This window comes from Ursus arctos, unplaced genomic scaffold (assembly GCF_023065955.2).
Source record: "Ursus arctos isolate Adak ecotype North America unplaced genomic scaffold, UrsArc2.0 scaffold_11, whole genome shotgun sequence".
Taxonomy (NCBI): domain Eukaryota; kingdom Metazoa; phylum Chordata; class Mammalia; order Carnivora; family Ursidae; genus Ursus; species Ursus arctos.
Window position 1 is genome coordinate 41143095 of NW_026622775.1, and position 16412 is coordinate 41159506.

The 16412-nt window shown below is 35.9% G+C and overlaps 1 protein-coding gene across 17 annotated transcripts in view; it reads left to right on the plus strand.

Annotated features, from left to right (window-relative positions):
- The window catches only part of ARFIP1 (ADP ribosylation factor interacting protein 1), a 114149-nt gene that overhangs the window by 70479 nt on the left and 27258 nt on the right, over window positions 1-16412 (plus strand). For all 17 annotated transcript variants that reach the window (XM_048212179.2, XM_026499495.4, XM_026499493.4 and 14 more), the window contains 3 exons: window positions 1240-1461; window positions 9070-9227; window positions 15938-16112. In XM_048212179.2, the coding sequence (XP_048068136.1) occupies window positions 1240-1461; window positions 9070-9227; window positions 15938-16112 (555 nt within the window). The remainder of the gene's footprint in view (window positions 1-1239; window positions 1462-9069; window positions 9228-15937; window positions 16113-16412) is intronic.

A 16412-nucleotide genomic window follows, 5' to 3' on the forward strand; every position in this document is an offset into this window, starting at 1 on the left:
TAAAATCTTTAAATAAATAAATAAATAGAAAAACATGAGTAGTATATAATATACTAATATTAGAAGGATAACTATGCATTTCTATTTATTGACAAGGAAAAATCTCAAGATATTTGGTCATAGGAAAGATAGGATACTGTGTATAGCATAGCACAGTCTCATTTTTACTTGAAAAATACTATATACATGAGTATAGAGGTTTAAGGAAGAGTCTAGACTATCCATCAAACTGTTAATAGTAGTTTTTTGTTATTTAGTGGGATTAAGGGAAGGAAGAGGAAATTCACCTTTTATTTCATTCATTATTTTAATTTTTGAAATAGATGGCAATTCTGTAACCAAAACTGTGAAAGAAAAGTTAAAAGAGCAAATTTGCAAATTTTAAAAAATTGCCATATTTATTTATTACTTTTTTAGAATGTTTTAACTTTAAATGATGAAGAGTATATTAATGCCTTATATATAGGTTACTCTCAAAATTCATTATTGAGTAGTGAAGTTGCTTATAATTTTTTTATTGTTAACAGAAATTTCCTGTATCATTATTTCTGGGGCAGGACAGAATAACATAATTTAATACTGTTCTTTCTGGACAGAAGTAAAAATTCAGGAATCTCTCATCTCTACTTCTTTCTCTTCTTTCCTCCTTCCCTCCCTCTCTCTCTCTCTTCCTTCCTTCCCCTTCCTCTCTCCCACCTTTGCCACCCCTCATCTTAACTCTTTCTCCTCTCTTCCCTTCATTCCTCCTGCGTGCGTGTGTGCACGCGTGCACACACACACACACACACACACACAGCTATTTAAGAGGAAGATAGAAGGAAAAAAAGTATTTGAAAACAATAGGAAAATAGAATTTTGGTATGCTTATTATTCCTATACTAACAGCCCGTTCACGTTCGTACATCAATGCCAAGTCTCTCAGTTGTCGTAAATAATCTACACAAGTATGCTAAGCCTGAAATACGGTTATGTGAGGAAGCTCATCTAGTAGTATATAAATTAGTTCTCTAAGTCTGAAAACTTCCTCTGATTAGTTATAGTTATTAGATATGTCTGGTAAGTTTATTTTGAACCTTGATGAACTTCTAAGTTGGCTGACAGTTTTCAGTTTTTTAAGGGTATATGCCAGCAATGGTAAATGCCAAGTGCTGTAGCATTTGTACTTTGGATCGCTATATTATTCCTTTCTCTTTTGTTCTTTTTTTCCTTCCTAAACAAAGTGCATCTTTCCACTTTTAGTGCACTCGACAAATTATCTCTGAGAAGCTAGGCCGTGGATCAAGAACTGTGGACCTTGAACTTGAAGCTCAAATTGATATATTAAGAGATAACAAGAAAAAATATGAAAATATTTTAAGACTGGCTCAGACATTGTCAACCCAGCTTTTCCAGATGGTGCATACCCAAAGGCAGCTTGGAGATGCATTTGCTGACCTGAGTTTGAAGTCACTAGAACTCCATGTAAGATTATTTTAAATAACTGTTGAAGAGTGTGGAGGAGGAGAATGGCAATAGTATTCTAAGATGTAATTTGTTACATTTCTGATTTATTTAACGCTTAATAAATTCGGAATTGGTGTTCTTTTAAGACATTTCATGTAATTTTTAAGGAGGCCCAAATGACTGGAGATGTCAGCTGGAGGTTTCAGGAGAAGGGAACTTGGTTAGGAGAAAGGAAAAGGAAAGTACTCAGCCTGCCTGAGTCTAGAAAAAAATCATAGCTGTGTGTATGTGAGCTTGGGGAAAAGCAAATTCAGGTACCTGTTGAAAATCTCTTAGCTATTCTCCAGGTGTCTTGAACAAATAGTAACTTGCTTCACTGGATTCGTGATCTTGGACTGAAATCATTAATATAAATTGTGAGTTTTAAAAATTAAGAATTTTAGAATAATTATAAAATTATTTTTCTGCCTGTATCTCTATAAAGTATTCACCAAAGCATTCCTAAGAATTTCTTACGGTGTCAAAAGTGACTTCTTTGATGTCTTTTTTTTTTCTTTTTTTCCTCACCTGGAGCCAAAAGGTGAAATCCCTTGCATATAGACTTTTTAACTTGAAGAGTTAGATAATTTAGAGCATTAAATTATTTGATAATATCTAGAATCTTGGAAAAAAAGTTTGGCTAGAGATGTCAGTATATCTCATAATAGTGAAGCATACTTAGATTTAATTCTAACTGAGTCACTAGATATACAAAAAGAACTAATATTTGGGAAGCTGATTAATCATAACAACTGTAGTTATTGAGTGTCCACAATTTCAGTGTAATGGGCTGGATGCTTTATAGCCATTATATCATGTAATTTATCTAACAATCCTGCAAGAAATGTTATCCCTATTTTATGAATGAGGAAAACTAAAGCCAAGAGAGGTTGGGTAATATTTATAAGATCACAAAACAAATAAAACGTAGAGCTGTGGGGCACCTGGGTAGCTCAGTAGGTTGAGCATCCAACTCTTGCTTTTGGCTCGGGTCATGATCTCAGGGTCGTGGGACAGAGCTGGTATCGGGCTCCGAGTGCACAGCCACGAGACTGCTTAACCCTCCCCCCTGCTCATGCATGTGCCTGTGTGCACACGCATACTTGCTCGCGCGTGCTCTCTCTCTCTCAAATAAATAAATAAATATTTTTTTAAAAATAATAAATATTTTAAAAGTATATATATACTTTATATATATAATTTATTTATGTTTTATATATACAAACATACACATGGATTTGCTTTGTTTTCATAGCCAAGGACATGTACAGACAGTGAGGCCAGGAGGGGGCAGCTCTGGGTGGGCCTTGCCTGGGCGTGTGCTCAGGGAGGAGCTACACCAGACTTGTCTATGTTTGTCCATGATCTCTTGCTTTCTCTTTAGGTGGAATCTTTAGAGAGAAAAATCCCCACAGTATGGAAAGAGTTAGCTAGGGTATAGAGTCTGGGGAAATGTTGCAGCAGTGTTATCAGTGATGTTGCACTCAGTAGACCCTGTTAAATTATAATAGTTAATACAGATTGGGGATTTACAATATGCCAGATACTGTTCTAAGTGGTTTATATATGTATTAGCTCATTTAATGTTCAGTCTTAGCTAGGAGGTACTTTCGTTATCTTTTCTAGATGTCAAATCCTTTTTTTTTTTTTTTTTAAACAGAACTGAGAGGTTAATCGTCTGTATTCAAGTCTGTTAGACCCAGTTTTAGTTTTTGAGTTTCTTATTTGAACATCTCTAACCCTTTGTAAGGATTGATAGTTCATGAGTTTTATTCCAATGAGAAAATTTACTTACTTTTTTTAACAGAGTACAACTTTTTTTAAAAGATATTTTATTAATTTGAGAGAGTGAGAGAGAACATGATGGGGGGGGGGCAGAGGGAGAAGCAGGCTCTCCACTGAGCAGGGAGCAGGACGCAGGGTTTGATTCCAGAACCCCAGGATCATGACCTGAGCTGAAGGCAGACGCTTAACCAACTGAGCCACCCAGGCACCCCCAGAATACAACTTTTTATCTTGCAACTGCCATATGGGTCCATTGGAAATCAAAGGCACAGTATGGGATTTTAATAATCTTAAAACATTTTGCTATTTCATCATCTTAGGAGTTATTTCATCATTACACATCTGTTATTTCCAACCATGTTAAAAATTACTAAGATGATAAGAAAACAAAAGAATGATGGCATCACCTAAAAAAATAATATAATAGGTAAATACTCCTTGTAGTCTTTTTTTTTTAATGTATATGCAATGTAGTTGAAAATTTAGAATTTTTCATTTTTTACCCATATAATGGCGAAGAGAAGACAGTACCAGTTTCACAGTTATTAGACAAAATCAGAAGATGACTGCAGAGAGTCAGCAGTATTGACTCAGCAGTGGTGGCAAAATAGTTAATACAAGTGAAATCCCAGTCTGAATCTTTTGATGATGATATCCTAGGTGAATTTTCTTAAATTCAAGAGTCCATGAATTTTTAAGGACAGAAAGGAAATATGGTACTGTATTAGTCAAGTTCTGTAGACAAACAGAACCAACAGGACATGTAGATACACAGAGAGATGTATTTTAAGAGATTGGTTCACAGGATTTTGGAGTCTTGGTACATGTACAACCTGTGGGGTAGGCTGGCAGACTAGAGACTCAAGGAGAGTTGCAGTTTGAGTGAAAAGGCAGTCTGTTAGCAGAATTCCTTTTTGCTACAGGGAATTCAGTCTTTTTTCTGTTAAGGTCTTCAGTTGATTGGATGAGGCCCACTGCCATTATGGAGGGCAGTCTGCTTTACTCACACTCCACCAATTTAAATATTAATCTCATTCAAAAAACACCTGCACTGAAATATCCAGAGTAATGTTTGACCAAAATCTGGACATCATGGCCTAGCCAAGTTGGCATGTAAAATTAATCATCACAGGTATTTTTATCTAGTTAGTCATTCAATAGGCACAAGTCCATCATGCAACATTTTTTTTAAAGATTCTATTTATTCATTTGTTTTAGAGAGAGACAGAGCACACACGTGTGCACACGCAAGCATACACAAGTGTGGGGAAGGGCAGAGGGAGAGGGACAGGCAGACTCCATGCTTAGCGCAGAGCCTAACTCAGGGCTCAGTGCCACGACCCTGAGATCATGACCTGAGCCAAAATCAAGAATCAGATGCTTAATCAACTGAGCCACCCAGGCGCCCCGTGCAACATTTTTCAACAAGAATTTGGACTATCCTATTTTGCTAAAAAGACATACTATATTATTTTATGATGACTTATACACCAAAATATACTTGATATAATTTGTTAGTGAACGAATGCTAAAGGCAAATGTGTATGCAGAAGTGATTTGAAGGAAATAATGTAAGAAATAGAAAATTTATTGTATTGAACATTCTAATCAGTGTTTATAAATATAAAAATAAGGTCAAACTAGAACCTATTGGAGACTGTTTGAAATTTGGAGTCAGTATTTACAGCATGGATGTTTTTGTATCAGGATTTTCCAGAGAAACAAAACCGGTAGGAGATAGGTACCTAATACACACACACACACACACACACACACACATATTTATTTTAAGGCATTGATTCCCACAGTTGTGGGGCTTGGCAAGTCTGAAATACGAAGGGTAGGTCAATAGTCTAGAAACCGAGGCCAGATTTCTAATGTTACTGTCTTAAGGCCGAATTCTTCTCCAGGAAACCTCGGTCTTTGCTCTGAAGGTCTTCAACTGGTAAATGAAGTCCACCCACACATTCTGGAGGATAATCTCTTTAAAGTCAACTTTAAATCATATCTATAATGTTTATCATTGCAAATGTTAATCACATCTACAAAATCTGTATCTTCATAGCAACATCTAGACTGGGTATATGACCAAACAACTGGTCACTTTGGTCTAATCAAGTTGACACATAAAATTAACCATCACAGTCTACCCTTTGTCAGTTTAGCAGCACTTAAACACATATCCTTAAACCATACTTAATCTCCAAATAAAGGCAATAGCAAAGTCTTACTTTCACCTAACATGACATAACTATTCATGCTATCTGTCAAAGACAGACTAGCGTTTTCCCCAAAGAGGATGCAAAGTCCTTGAGTGACATTCACTTTTTCCCTTGGTATCCTGTAAGCTAAATACTACGATGTAAAGTTAGTAATATATCTTATGTTGTAGGCTAAGGGGATAAGAGAGGGAAGAAAACAAAGTTATTTGCTTTATACATACACACACATATTGATAACAAAATAAGGAGGAAATATTCATAACAATGATAGTCTTCATTTCTACAGATGGTCACAAGGTCTTAGCTTCTTCTGCTACCCATTCCATATTGCACTGACTGTCGGCTAGCACCTCAGCCTATCAGTTCGTTGCCCAGTGGGGTGACCCAAACCTTCATTCCTAAAGCATCCCGGCCATTAGTAGTCCTGACTGAAATGGGTTGCTGACGTTTTCCATTGACATTAATCACAGAGCATGGTAGAAGTACTAGGAGATGCCCTGAGAGGTTGCCTGTATTCTAGGCGTACTCTTCCTTAGCAGTCCAGTTTCCTTTCCCTTGGTCAACAGGATCAGTCACACAAGCCAGCAAAGTAACTCTCTTTGCTTATTGATTCTTTTCGAGAAAAAGTTCATAGTGCAGTGATGAAGAGCTGGTGTCCACTTCCTCCTGCCTTATGATATGTTAACTGAGACACATTGACAGCACTTAACACAAGTATGGCAGATGGTGGCACTGAATAAAATATGGTAGTTATGATAGCTGTTTTGGGATTGCGGCATTTAGAAGTTCAGGAAGAATTTGAAGATTAGTCAGTTCTTTCATTTTCTAGGGAAACAACCAGTATCCAGCAATAGAAAAAGCAAATCTCCTGAAACTTTTTTGAATGCCTGTCACCTGTCAGAAACTTTGAGCAAGTTATCTCATTATACTTCCCTATCAAACTTGTAAGAGAATTATCTTCACATTATTACTAAGAAATTGACAAAGAGTTTAATAAAACAGATAAATCTAGTCAGTAGCAGAATCAAGATATGAACTCCCAAACTGTTTGAATTCCCAAATTTTTACCATTTTATCACATGAGTCTCACTCCCAGTTCTGTTAAAGCATGGCACCTCACCTCATTAAATTGTTTTTTTCTCAATTTAGAAGGTAACATCTACATCAAGATTAGAAAAGTTCACATAACCCATATTATTGTCAGTTATCAATGAGTTACCTGTGAGTCTAATTTTTTATCGCTCTGTATTGTTTAATTTAACCGACTTGTTATTAATTAGGTAATAATTTATAGTACTAAAACTGGATGTTTTAGATCCAGTCAGATGTTTCTGTTATTTGGCCCTAATGTAGAAGGGGAAATAGTGGTCATTTATATCTGATGAGTGTGTGTAAATGATATAGGAGCTGCTAAAGAGAAAAAAAATTCTAATGTTTTGAAACTTTGTTCTCTCTCTGTATAAAGCAAGCAGATACTGAGATTAAGGAATTATAGGCTTTCCCTGTTCAGTGGCAGAGTAGAACCACAGCCGTGTTCTTCATGTATATATCCTTTGGTTCCTTTATATTTAGTTTATTTGTAATTGCTAAGGCAGTTTATAATGTGTAAAATGTCCCTGTCCAACCAAAAATACTAAAACAACTTATCAACTAAATGAAGTTTATGAATCATGTTTTATTTTCAGTGCCAAAAAAGCATATTTAATTATGTATTTCTTATAATGCATATACATATGTATATTCATTTCTTTCTGGTGTCCCGATTATTTTATATCTTTTACTTACTATGTCTCCTGTACCTTACTATAAAAAAATCGTTATTATTCTAGCCAGTTAAGTTCAAATTATATATTAAAATCTTAAGTTTTATAATTCCTTCATAGAATTACAGGTGGGATTTATATTCGTGAAACAGAACAGTGGCAGTTTGCTCTTCCTGTCTGCTTTGAATTTAGGCCTGTTTCTTCATTGTAAATATACTATTTCAAATTCTGCTATACAACTTTTCAATCTGCTATTTCATCTTACTATGCTGTGGGTTTTTTGTGTTTTTTTTTTTTTTTTTAGTAAAAGAGTAGCCTTCTAGGTTGTATAGCTCTCCCTTTGGCTAATTAGGACTTGTGGCATTTTCAGTGTTAATAATGTGAATTTGCGGATATTGAGAATTTTTAGAAGTAAACAGTGTTAGGGTACCTGGGTGGCTCAGTTGGTTGAGTGTCAGACTCTTGATTTCGGCTCAGGTCATGATCTCTCAGGGTCTTGGGGTGGATCCCCAGGTCAGGCTCCGTTCTCAGCAGGCAGGCAGCTTGAGATTCTTTCTCCCCTTCTCCCTCTGCCCCTCACCTGAGTTGTGCACCCGTGTGCTCTCTCCCAAATACATAAATCTTCTCTACTTTTTAAAAGATTTTATTTATTTATTTGAGAGAGATCGTGCAAGAGAGAGCATGAGTAGGGGGAAGGGGCAGAGGGAGAGGGAGAAGCAGACTCTCTGCTGAGCAGGGTGCCTGATGCGGGGCTGGATCCCAGGACTCCGGATCATTACCCAGGCTGAAGGCAGACACTCAACTGACTGAACCACCCAGGCGCCCCTCAAATACATAAATCTTAAGAAAAAAAAAAAAAGAGTTACATGGATGTCTCAAAGGAAAATGCTTTTAGCACCATAAAATTAATTTCCTGCTATTTATTAATTATTAGATATTTTATCACCTAGAAATTTAATTAAATCTATAGCACTAGCATTAAACTTGCATTTTCTAAGATTTTATTTAATTTCATATTACATTTTTTTCAGCTGAAGTTAAGTGTTTCATAATAAATTTCAGAATTCTCAAATTGAATGACAATAAGCTATGATCAAATTTTTTCTTGTTCCGATGTGTCCTGGTAATCTGTTAAAGCTTTCCAGTCTTTCACTACTGAAAGTTTAGAGTTAGTACTTGCCATTTTTGAAGGAGTTACATGTAATGTTTTCAATCCAAGACTCAGTTTATTCAGAGCAAATGAACTCGAAGTGAGTGTTGAGTGATCCTTCCCCAGCTGTGCACCTATGTAGACCTGAGTTTGGGAGTCAACTAGTCACTGAGTTTACAAAGAAATGTGCATTGTTAATATTTATACACTGAGAGGATTATGTCAAAACACAAAAATTGCAGTCTGTCTTATGTCTGAAAGTTTTAGTTAATTGTTAACCTAATTTGGTTGTGAAAGTTATGGTTTCTCTGATTAATAATCTGCTATATTTTTCTCTTAACAGCTGTGCTTATAGTATAAGAAAAACAAAACATGGAAATGAAAATATTCTTTCTAGTACAAAGTAGTTTAACTTTTTAAAATTATTTAATTCTAGCTATACATCTGAGCTGATGACAATTTCGGTTTACTGCACTTTTTTGGTAATTTTATAGCTAGCTGTGATTTAGATTTGTTTATTTAAACATTAAAAGAAGAAACTTCTATAGCTAAATATTTTAAATCAAATATTTTCTAAATCAAATATTTTCCCATTAGTGATGCATTTGAGATTTTTTTGTCACATTCACTAATAAGTGGCTATGTTAAGGTGATGTTTTTGTTTTAGGAAGAATTTGGCTACAACGCAGATACCCAGAAGCTACTGGCTAAAAATGGAGAGACTCTTCTTGGAGCCATTAATTTTTTCATTGCCAGTGTGAACACTTTGGTGAATAAAACAATTGAGGATACATTAATGACTGTGAAACAATATGAAAGTGCCAGGTAGGTATAAATTTTCATTATACTGTCTGTTTACAGATGGTACATAATTCAGTTAAGAGTTTAGATTGCATATGCTAGAAATCAACTCTGGCTAATATGGACAGAAAAAGAATGCAGTAGAAGATTATAGGATAGCCCATAGAACTAAGAGAAAGGCAGGAGAACAGATTCTGGAAACAAGCAGGAATCAAAATCAAGATAATGCCTCAGACAAATCTAATTAGGATCCTGATGCTGAGTACCTCTGGTACTTGATGTTGCCACAGCTACCATAAGTCATTTCTAACAGGCCCCTGAATATTTTGCTTCATTGCCTGGAGAGTGTCTGAGCCTTGGTCATGTGCTCAACCCTGCCTGTTAGAGAATAGGGAGATAGAGGATCTCCTAGTTCCGCTTCCTTAGAAAAAGATAGGACCTTGTGTTCTACTAGGTAGTTAGTAGATGCCCTCTATAATCTGGCCTTCGGCCTCTCTTCATTCTTATTGCTGCTGCTTCCCAGTAGAAGCAGTACAATAGCCAGACTTACAGTGTCACTTTCTCTTCAATATACAAGTTCATTTCTGCTTCCATGATTTTTATGTTGTGGATACCAACATCCTAGCCTTCCACTTATCTAGGTTATAATCAGCTCTAAACTCTCGTATTTTACCTTTTACATATTTTCATAACTGTTCATAATGCAGTGTTTTCATACGTTTTATACACACACACACACGTACAGTCATCATTAATTTCTCTATCTCATAATCATCCTGTTAGGTAAGCTAAGTATATTTTAGCAGAATAGCAATAGCATTTTCAGCTTTTGATTCCAGGCCCAATTTTTCTCCCATTCATTCTATTCTGATTTACTTTGAGTGTTTTTTTTCCTCTGAACACTTGAAATCCTTATTTCCTATTATACTTTTTATAGCATAGTTGAGGATAACTACAAACTGTACCTTTTAGAAGTATAACTTTATGTTTTGGCCCCTTACCCTAGTTTAATGATAGGAGAAAATGCCTATGAAAACTCTAAACTCTTATCTAGTTTTTGAGTGCTTCTTCTTAAGTATATATTTCCTTATGCTTCACATAAGTAAAAGCCCTTGGAAAGTTAACTTTTAATCTTTTCACGAGAAGAGATGCTTCTGTGTTGTTCTGTGTTTGTAATTTTAGGTTTAGCATTTAACATGTGGTTCTTAATGACTTGGAAATGAAGGTCAAGATAAATAGCTGTGGGTTGTTTGTTAGGAGAAGGGTGGAGATGGGGCTATGTGCCCTATTTAGGATTTAGACTTGGTTTTTTACTGTTCTCCATTGTTTCAATTATTTACTAACACAGTATTAAAATTAGGAGGTGAAAAACATAAACAGAAGGAATTCATCAATAGGATATCCCTCAATAACACTGAAGGAATTTCTCAGTAAGATACCCTTCAGTAGGAATCCCTTCAGGAACACTCTTAGTAATTGGTTCTCCCTCCTCTATTTAAATCTTTTCATGGACATTGTCTTTATTTTTCAAAAGAATATTCTGTATATTTTTTATTTTTATAAATTTTATTTGGTTCTTTTCCAAATCTGTTCCTTATTCATGATGTCCTAATTTGTACATGATGAATACTCTTTTCCTTTTATCTCTTTAACTCTTTTAAGCATTCTTATTTTCTGATCTTCCAATTGTTTTAATATTTGTGGGTTTTGAAGATGAAAATTCTTTTGTTCCCATATTACCCCCTACCACCTCCTAGTCAAGAATTACATGAATCTAGTTTCTGCTTCTGTACTTTGTAATTGTCTACCTATCCTGAAAATATTTCTAGTACCTCAAATATATTTTTGTTTAGTATATTGTAAAACATGTTTTATTTTAGCATATAATATCTTTCTTTTTGTCCATTATTTCTAAGGTGCTTTTAAAAATATTAACCCATATTATGGGGTAACTGACTGGCTGGCTCACTAGGTAGAGGATGCGACTCTTGATCTTGGGGTTGTGAGTTCAAGCCCCATGTTGGGCATATAGCTTACTTAAAAAAAATTTTTTTTTCAAATATTAGCCCATAGTAAAGAAAGAGAAATTCATTAGGTAAGTCATTGAACAGTACATGGGTCATTTTTTAATTTGTAGAGGAGAAAAATAAGCCTGTGGAGGTTAAAAGGTTTGCTCGTTTGGAGCCAGTTTCAAAGCCAAAATGAGAGCCCATTGGCTCTCCTTTTACTTTTGATCATTCAGTCTCAAACTTCAACTGGATTTCTCTCAAATTTTCATATCTGTTTAAAAAATTATGATGCACATGCCTGGCTCAGTTAATGGAGCATGTGACTTGGGATCTCAGGGTTGTGAGTTTGAGCCCCGCATTGAGTGTAGAGATTACTTAAAAATAAAGTCTTTAATAGTAATAATTTTCACATCTTGTATTGAGATATCTGACTTAAAGTACAATGTGATAAAAGATCTCAGTCTAGGGGCTCAGTCGGTTGAGTGTCTGACTCTTGATTTGGGCTCAGGTCGTGATCTCGGGGTCGTGAGATTGAGCCCCGTATCAGGCTCCGTCTCAGTGGGGAGTCTGCTTGAGATTCTCTCTCTCCCTCTTTTGCCCCTTCCCCTGCTCAAGCACGCACTCTCTCTCTCTCTCAAGTAAATAAATAAAATGTTTTTAAAAAATCTCAATCTAATATATGGGTTTATTTGAAACTTTTGAACAGAGTTATAAATCAGGTTATATGTACTTGGTAGCTGGTCATCAGAAAATCTTTAACAACCTCTGTGTGTAGTTTAAAAACTAACAACAATAATGACCTCACCCCATAATTTATTCTTTTTTTATTGAAATTTCAGTGTGATTTTATTCATTAAGCTTAGCTTGGGGTTTGACTTTTCTATTCTATTTATCGAAGTAACTGAGGAACTCACTAGTTGTAATACTAAAACATTGCCTGCAGAGGGATAACATTTAGAAAGAACCCTAGATTAAAAATTTCTCAGTAGGGGCACCTGGGTGGCACAGCGGTTGAGCGTCTGCCTTCAGCTCAGGGCGTGATCCTGGCGTTCTGGGATTGAGCCCCACATCAGGCTCCTCTGCTATGAGCCTGCTTCTTCCTCTCCCACTCCCCCTGCTTGTGTTCCCTCTCTCGCTGGTTATCTCAATCTCTGTCAAATAAATAAATAAATAAAAATCTTAAAAAAAAAAAAATCTTCTCAGTAGCTGAATTTTATTCTCCGTCAGAACCAAAATTTACTGACTTTTAGGGCATGGGTCAGCTATTTGATCAGCACAAAAAGTGGCAATTTAGGCAAATGTCCGGGTGGCCTTTTAATGCTCCCTATTATGCATTGTGTACAAGTATTTCCTAGCCCTCTGGTGCTCCATGTATAGAAAATCTTGTAACGGCCCATTCAACACTTCTCCACAGCAGCACCAACAAGGGAGTCAGTTGTGGTCAAGACTTTTCAAATGTGGACACCTGTTCTCTAGAAGTTTTACATAAGCCATAAAGTAACCAACTGTCACTAACTTTATTGGTATGGATTCAGTTCAGACTGGCAACCTTGAAGAGTTGCATTTTGAAAATTTAGTGTGCTTCTCTCCCTGGTGGTAATGAGCACTGTTAGAGAAGCTCTTATGGAAAGTTTTACTTTGATACCATCTACAAACTCTGGATATAAAAATTAAGGGATATAAGGTCAGTATTATAATTTTGATTATGTTTATATTAATCTTGTTGTTTGGAAATGTGTTCCAAGCTGATGAAGGATATTTGTTTTCACATTAAATCACCATATATCACTTATTTATTTTTGTTCTACTTATTTATTTTCTTTCATTTTTTATTGTTTTTAGTATATTTACATCTGGCTATCCCTCTTCTAATTTGGCCATTATAATAAGCACTCTAAAGATACTAGTTATTACCAGGTATCCTAAATACTCTATCTTTTGTGGAGATTCTTATTCTCATTTATAGATGAAAAACTGAAGCAGAAAGAGATAAAATTATTAGTTCAAGACATTAGAGCCAGTGAAGATCAGAGTGGTCATTCAGTTTGGCTAGAGAACCCATGGAATTTGACTTACTGGTTATCATTACCATGTCAGTCTTGCTTCCTGAATCTTTAATATCTATCTCCCCTTCTTAGCCCCACTGCCGTTGTCTTGATTCAAGGGACTCATTTCTCTTTGCCCATGGTCTTCTAATTGGTTTCCTTGTTTCTGTTTCTTAATCTACTCCAGTCCATCCTCCATTTCTTACTACTAGAGCCCCCTTTCTATTCTGAACAAGTAGGACATGTCACTTTCTAGATCAGTGTTCTTAAATGGCTCTCCATCACATCACTTGACCTACCAGATTAAATCTGATCCCTTTAGTGTGGCCTGTAGGCCCTGCTTAATGTCAGGCTACCTGTCTGACTTTAATTCCTTCCACTGTCAACTTCAGGTTATGACATACTGAATTACTTCCCAAATGTATCATGGTATCTTACAAATCTGTGCTTTTGTTCATGCTTTTCTCTTCCTGGATTACTCTATTTCCCTACCACAGTCCACCTCAGAAGATTTTACTCCTTGAAATTTTAATTTTAGTGTTTTAATTCTCTTCCGAGATACCCAATTAGACAGTTCTTCCTCTTGATTTCCCTGTACCTTATTCTCCCTCCTTCATGGTAGTTACCATTATCTCATTTTGTTGTAGTTGTTCAAGAGCTTCTCTCCCTCTAGACTGCAAGTTTCTTGAAGATAAACTTTATCTGTTCATCTTTATAGTTCTGGTTTCTAGCACAGTGTCTGGAACATAGAAGGGGCTCAGTTAATATTTGTTAAATGAATCAGTGTATCAGTGAATGAATAGTTCTCTTTTGGCCCTGAAAGATCAAGTTTGTTAAATTCAGTAGAGATAAAAATAAATTCTCAAGTCACATTGGAATATAGTTTATGTTGTTTAAAATATTCTTAAAGGGGGCGCTTCAGCAGCTCAGTCAGTGAAGTGTCTGCCTTCGGCTCAGGTCATGATCTCCATGTCCTGGGATCAAGCCCTGTATCGGGCTCCCTGCTCAGCACGGAGTCTGCTTCTCCTCTTCCTCTGCCTCTCCCCCTGCTTGTGCTTTCTCTGTCTCTCGCTCTCTCTCAGATAAGTAAATGAATAATCTTTTTAAAATAAAATAAAATATTCTTAAAGGATGCCTAGGTGGCTTAGTCATTTGAGTGTCCAGCTCTTGGTTTCAGCTCAGGTCATGATCCTTGGGGTCGTGAGATCGAGCCCTGCACTGGGCTCCATACTCAGCCATGAGTTTGCTTGCATTTCTCTCCCTCTGCTTCTTCCCCACCCACCTCATGTGCGTACACTCTCTCTCTCTAAAAAAATAAGTCTTTAAAATATTCTTAATTGCCAGAATAAGAGATGTAGATTGTACTCTAGATATTGGATAAAGAATTTAGTTCTAGGGCATAAGCTTTGTGATGCTGGTTTTGACTAAATCAGAGGTCACATTGATCTTAACTGAGTACTGAATAGTAGAGACTGCTGGATAAGTCAGTGTTTAATAAGCAAGATAGTAGTGTACTTACACAGGTGCTGTGATAGAGGCATTATGAGGTGCAGTGTGATCATGGAGTGGTGGGGGGGGTTAACTGTTTTAGTAGTAGGAGAATATTAGGGAGTAGGCATCTCAAAGGAGCACAAAGTGTTAAGTGCTCTGTAATAGATGCCATTGTCGCGTTCTAAATACTAATGTTATGGAAATCCATCCAGAGTTGGTCTGTCCCCTATGGTGCCACTAGCCACACGTGTCTGTTGAGCCCTTGAAATATGGTTAGCCTAAACTGAGATGTGATAGATGTGTAATATATACAATGGATTTCAGAGACTCATTACTACTCCCCCAATAAGTAAAATAGTTCATTAACAATCTTTTTACCTTGATTACATGCTGCAATGATAAGATTGTAGATATATTGGGTAAAATAAAATATATTGTTTAAAAGGTGAAATTAGGGGTACCTGGGTGGCTCAGTCAGTTAAGCATCTGCCTTCAGCTCAGGTCATGATCCCAGGGCCCTGAGATCTCGCCACACGTTAGGCTTTCTGCTCAGTGGGGAGTCTGTTTCTCCCTCTCCCTCCCACTCCCCCTGCTTATACTTTCTCTCTCTGTCTCTCTTTTTATCAAATAAATAAATAAAATCTTTTTAATAAATAAAAGGTAAAATTAATTTTTATTATTTTAATGTGACTACTGGAAAATTTCAAGTTACATATGTGATTTCTGTTTTGCCTTGCTGTCTAGACTATACTTTTAGGACTGCTGACCCTCAGTGTAACTTCCTTTTACCAGTTAAAGTATGTCATCCTAAAGTCTGCTATCTTCATATGCTTTGCTTTATTGGTATTAACCAATTCCCATGTGAAATAGATCACTTGATCTTGTTAGCATTAGGTTTTGAGATCTGTTTTTTTAAACTGGTTTTTAAATTTTGGAAATTCTACTTGTCAGTTAATACTGTACTTTGGGAAGAATAGTTAATGAGATTAATAAGCAGCTCCCCCCCCATGCTTATAGTAATAGCTCTTTGTATTAAAGAAATACATTGTTTTAAAAGTATAAGGTGTAATGTATGTATGAGAATTACCTATTAATGTATAATATGAGATTGTCACATATTTCCAGCTCACCTCCTAAACTTATTTCACTCTGTTTTTGTAAAATTCCTCACTTACTCTGTCTTTTCCAGGATTGAATATGATGCGTATCGCACTGATTTGGAAGAACTGAATCTTGGACCACGTGATGCCAACACTCTGCCAAAGATTGAGCAATCACAGCATCTGTTTCAAGCACATAAGGAAAAATACGATAAAATGCGTAATGATGTTTCAATCAAGTTGAAATTTCTAGAAGAAAATAAGGTAAATTTAATCTTTACCTTCTGAGATAAATTTTTATGGACTTTAAAATGATGTCACCCCAAAGAGTGTTAAATGGAAAGTTTTTGTTTCTGTTAGCTCTCTTTCATTACAGTTCCATAATGGAATTTCGTCTATAATCAGTATTTGAGTTTTTAGAAGAACAAAAAATATATTTATCTTTTCTGTCATAAAAGTCGTCATCAACCCTGCTGTCCCAGTCTTTCACATGTGACAGTTGGCAAAAAATATTTGATGTTCAACTCTTGACCTTCAGATTGGAGTTAGTATCAAATGCTTTAA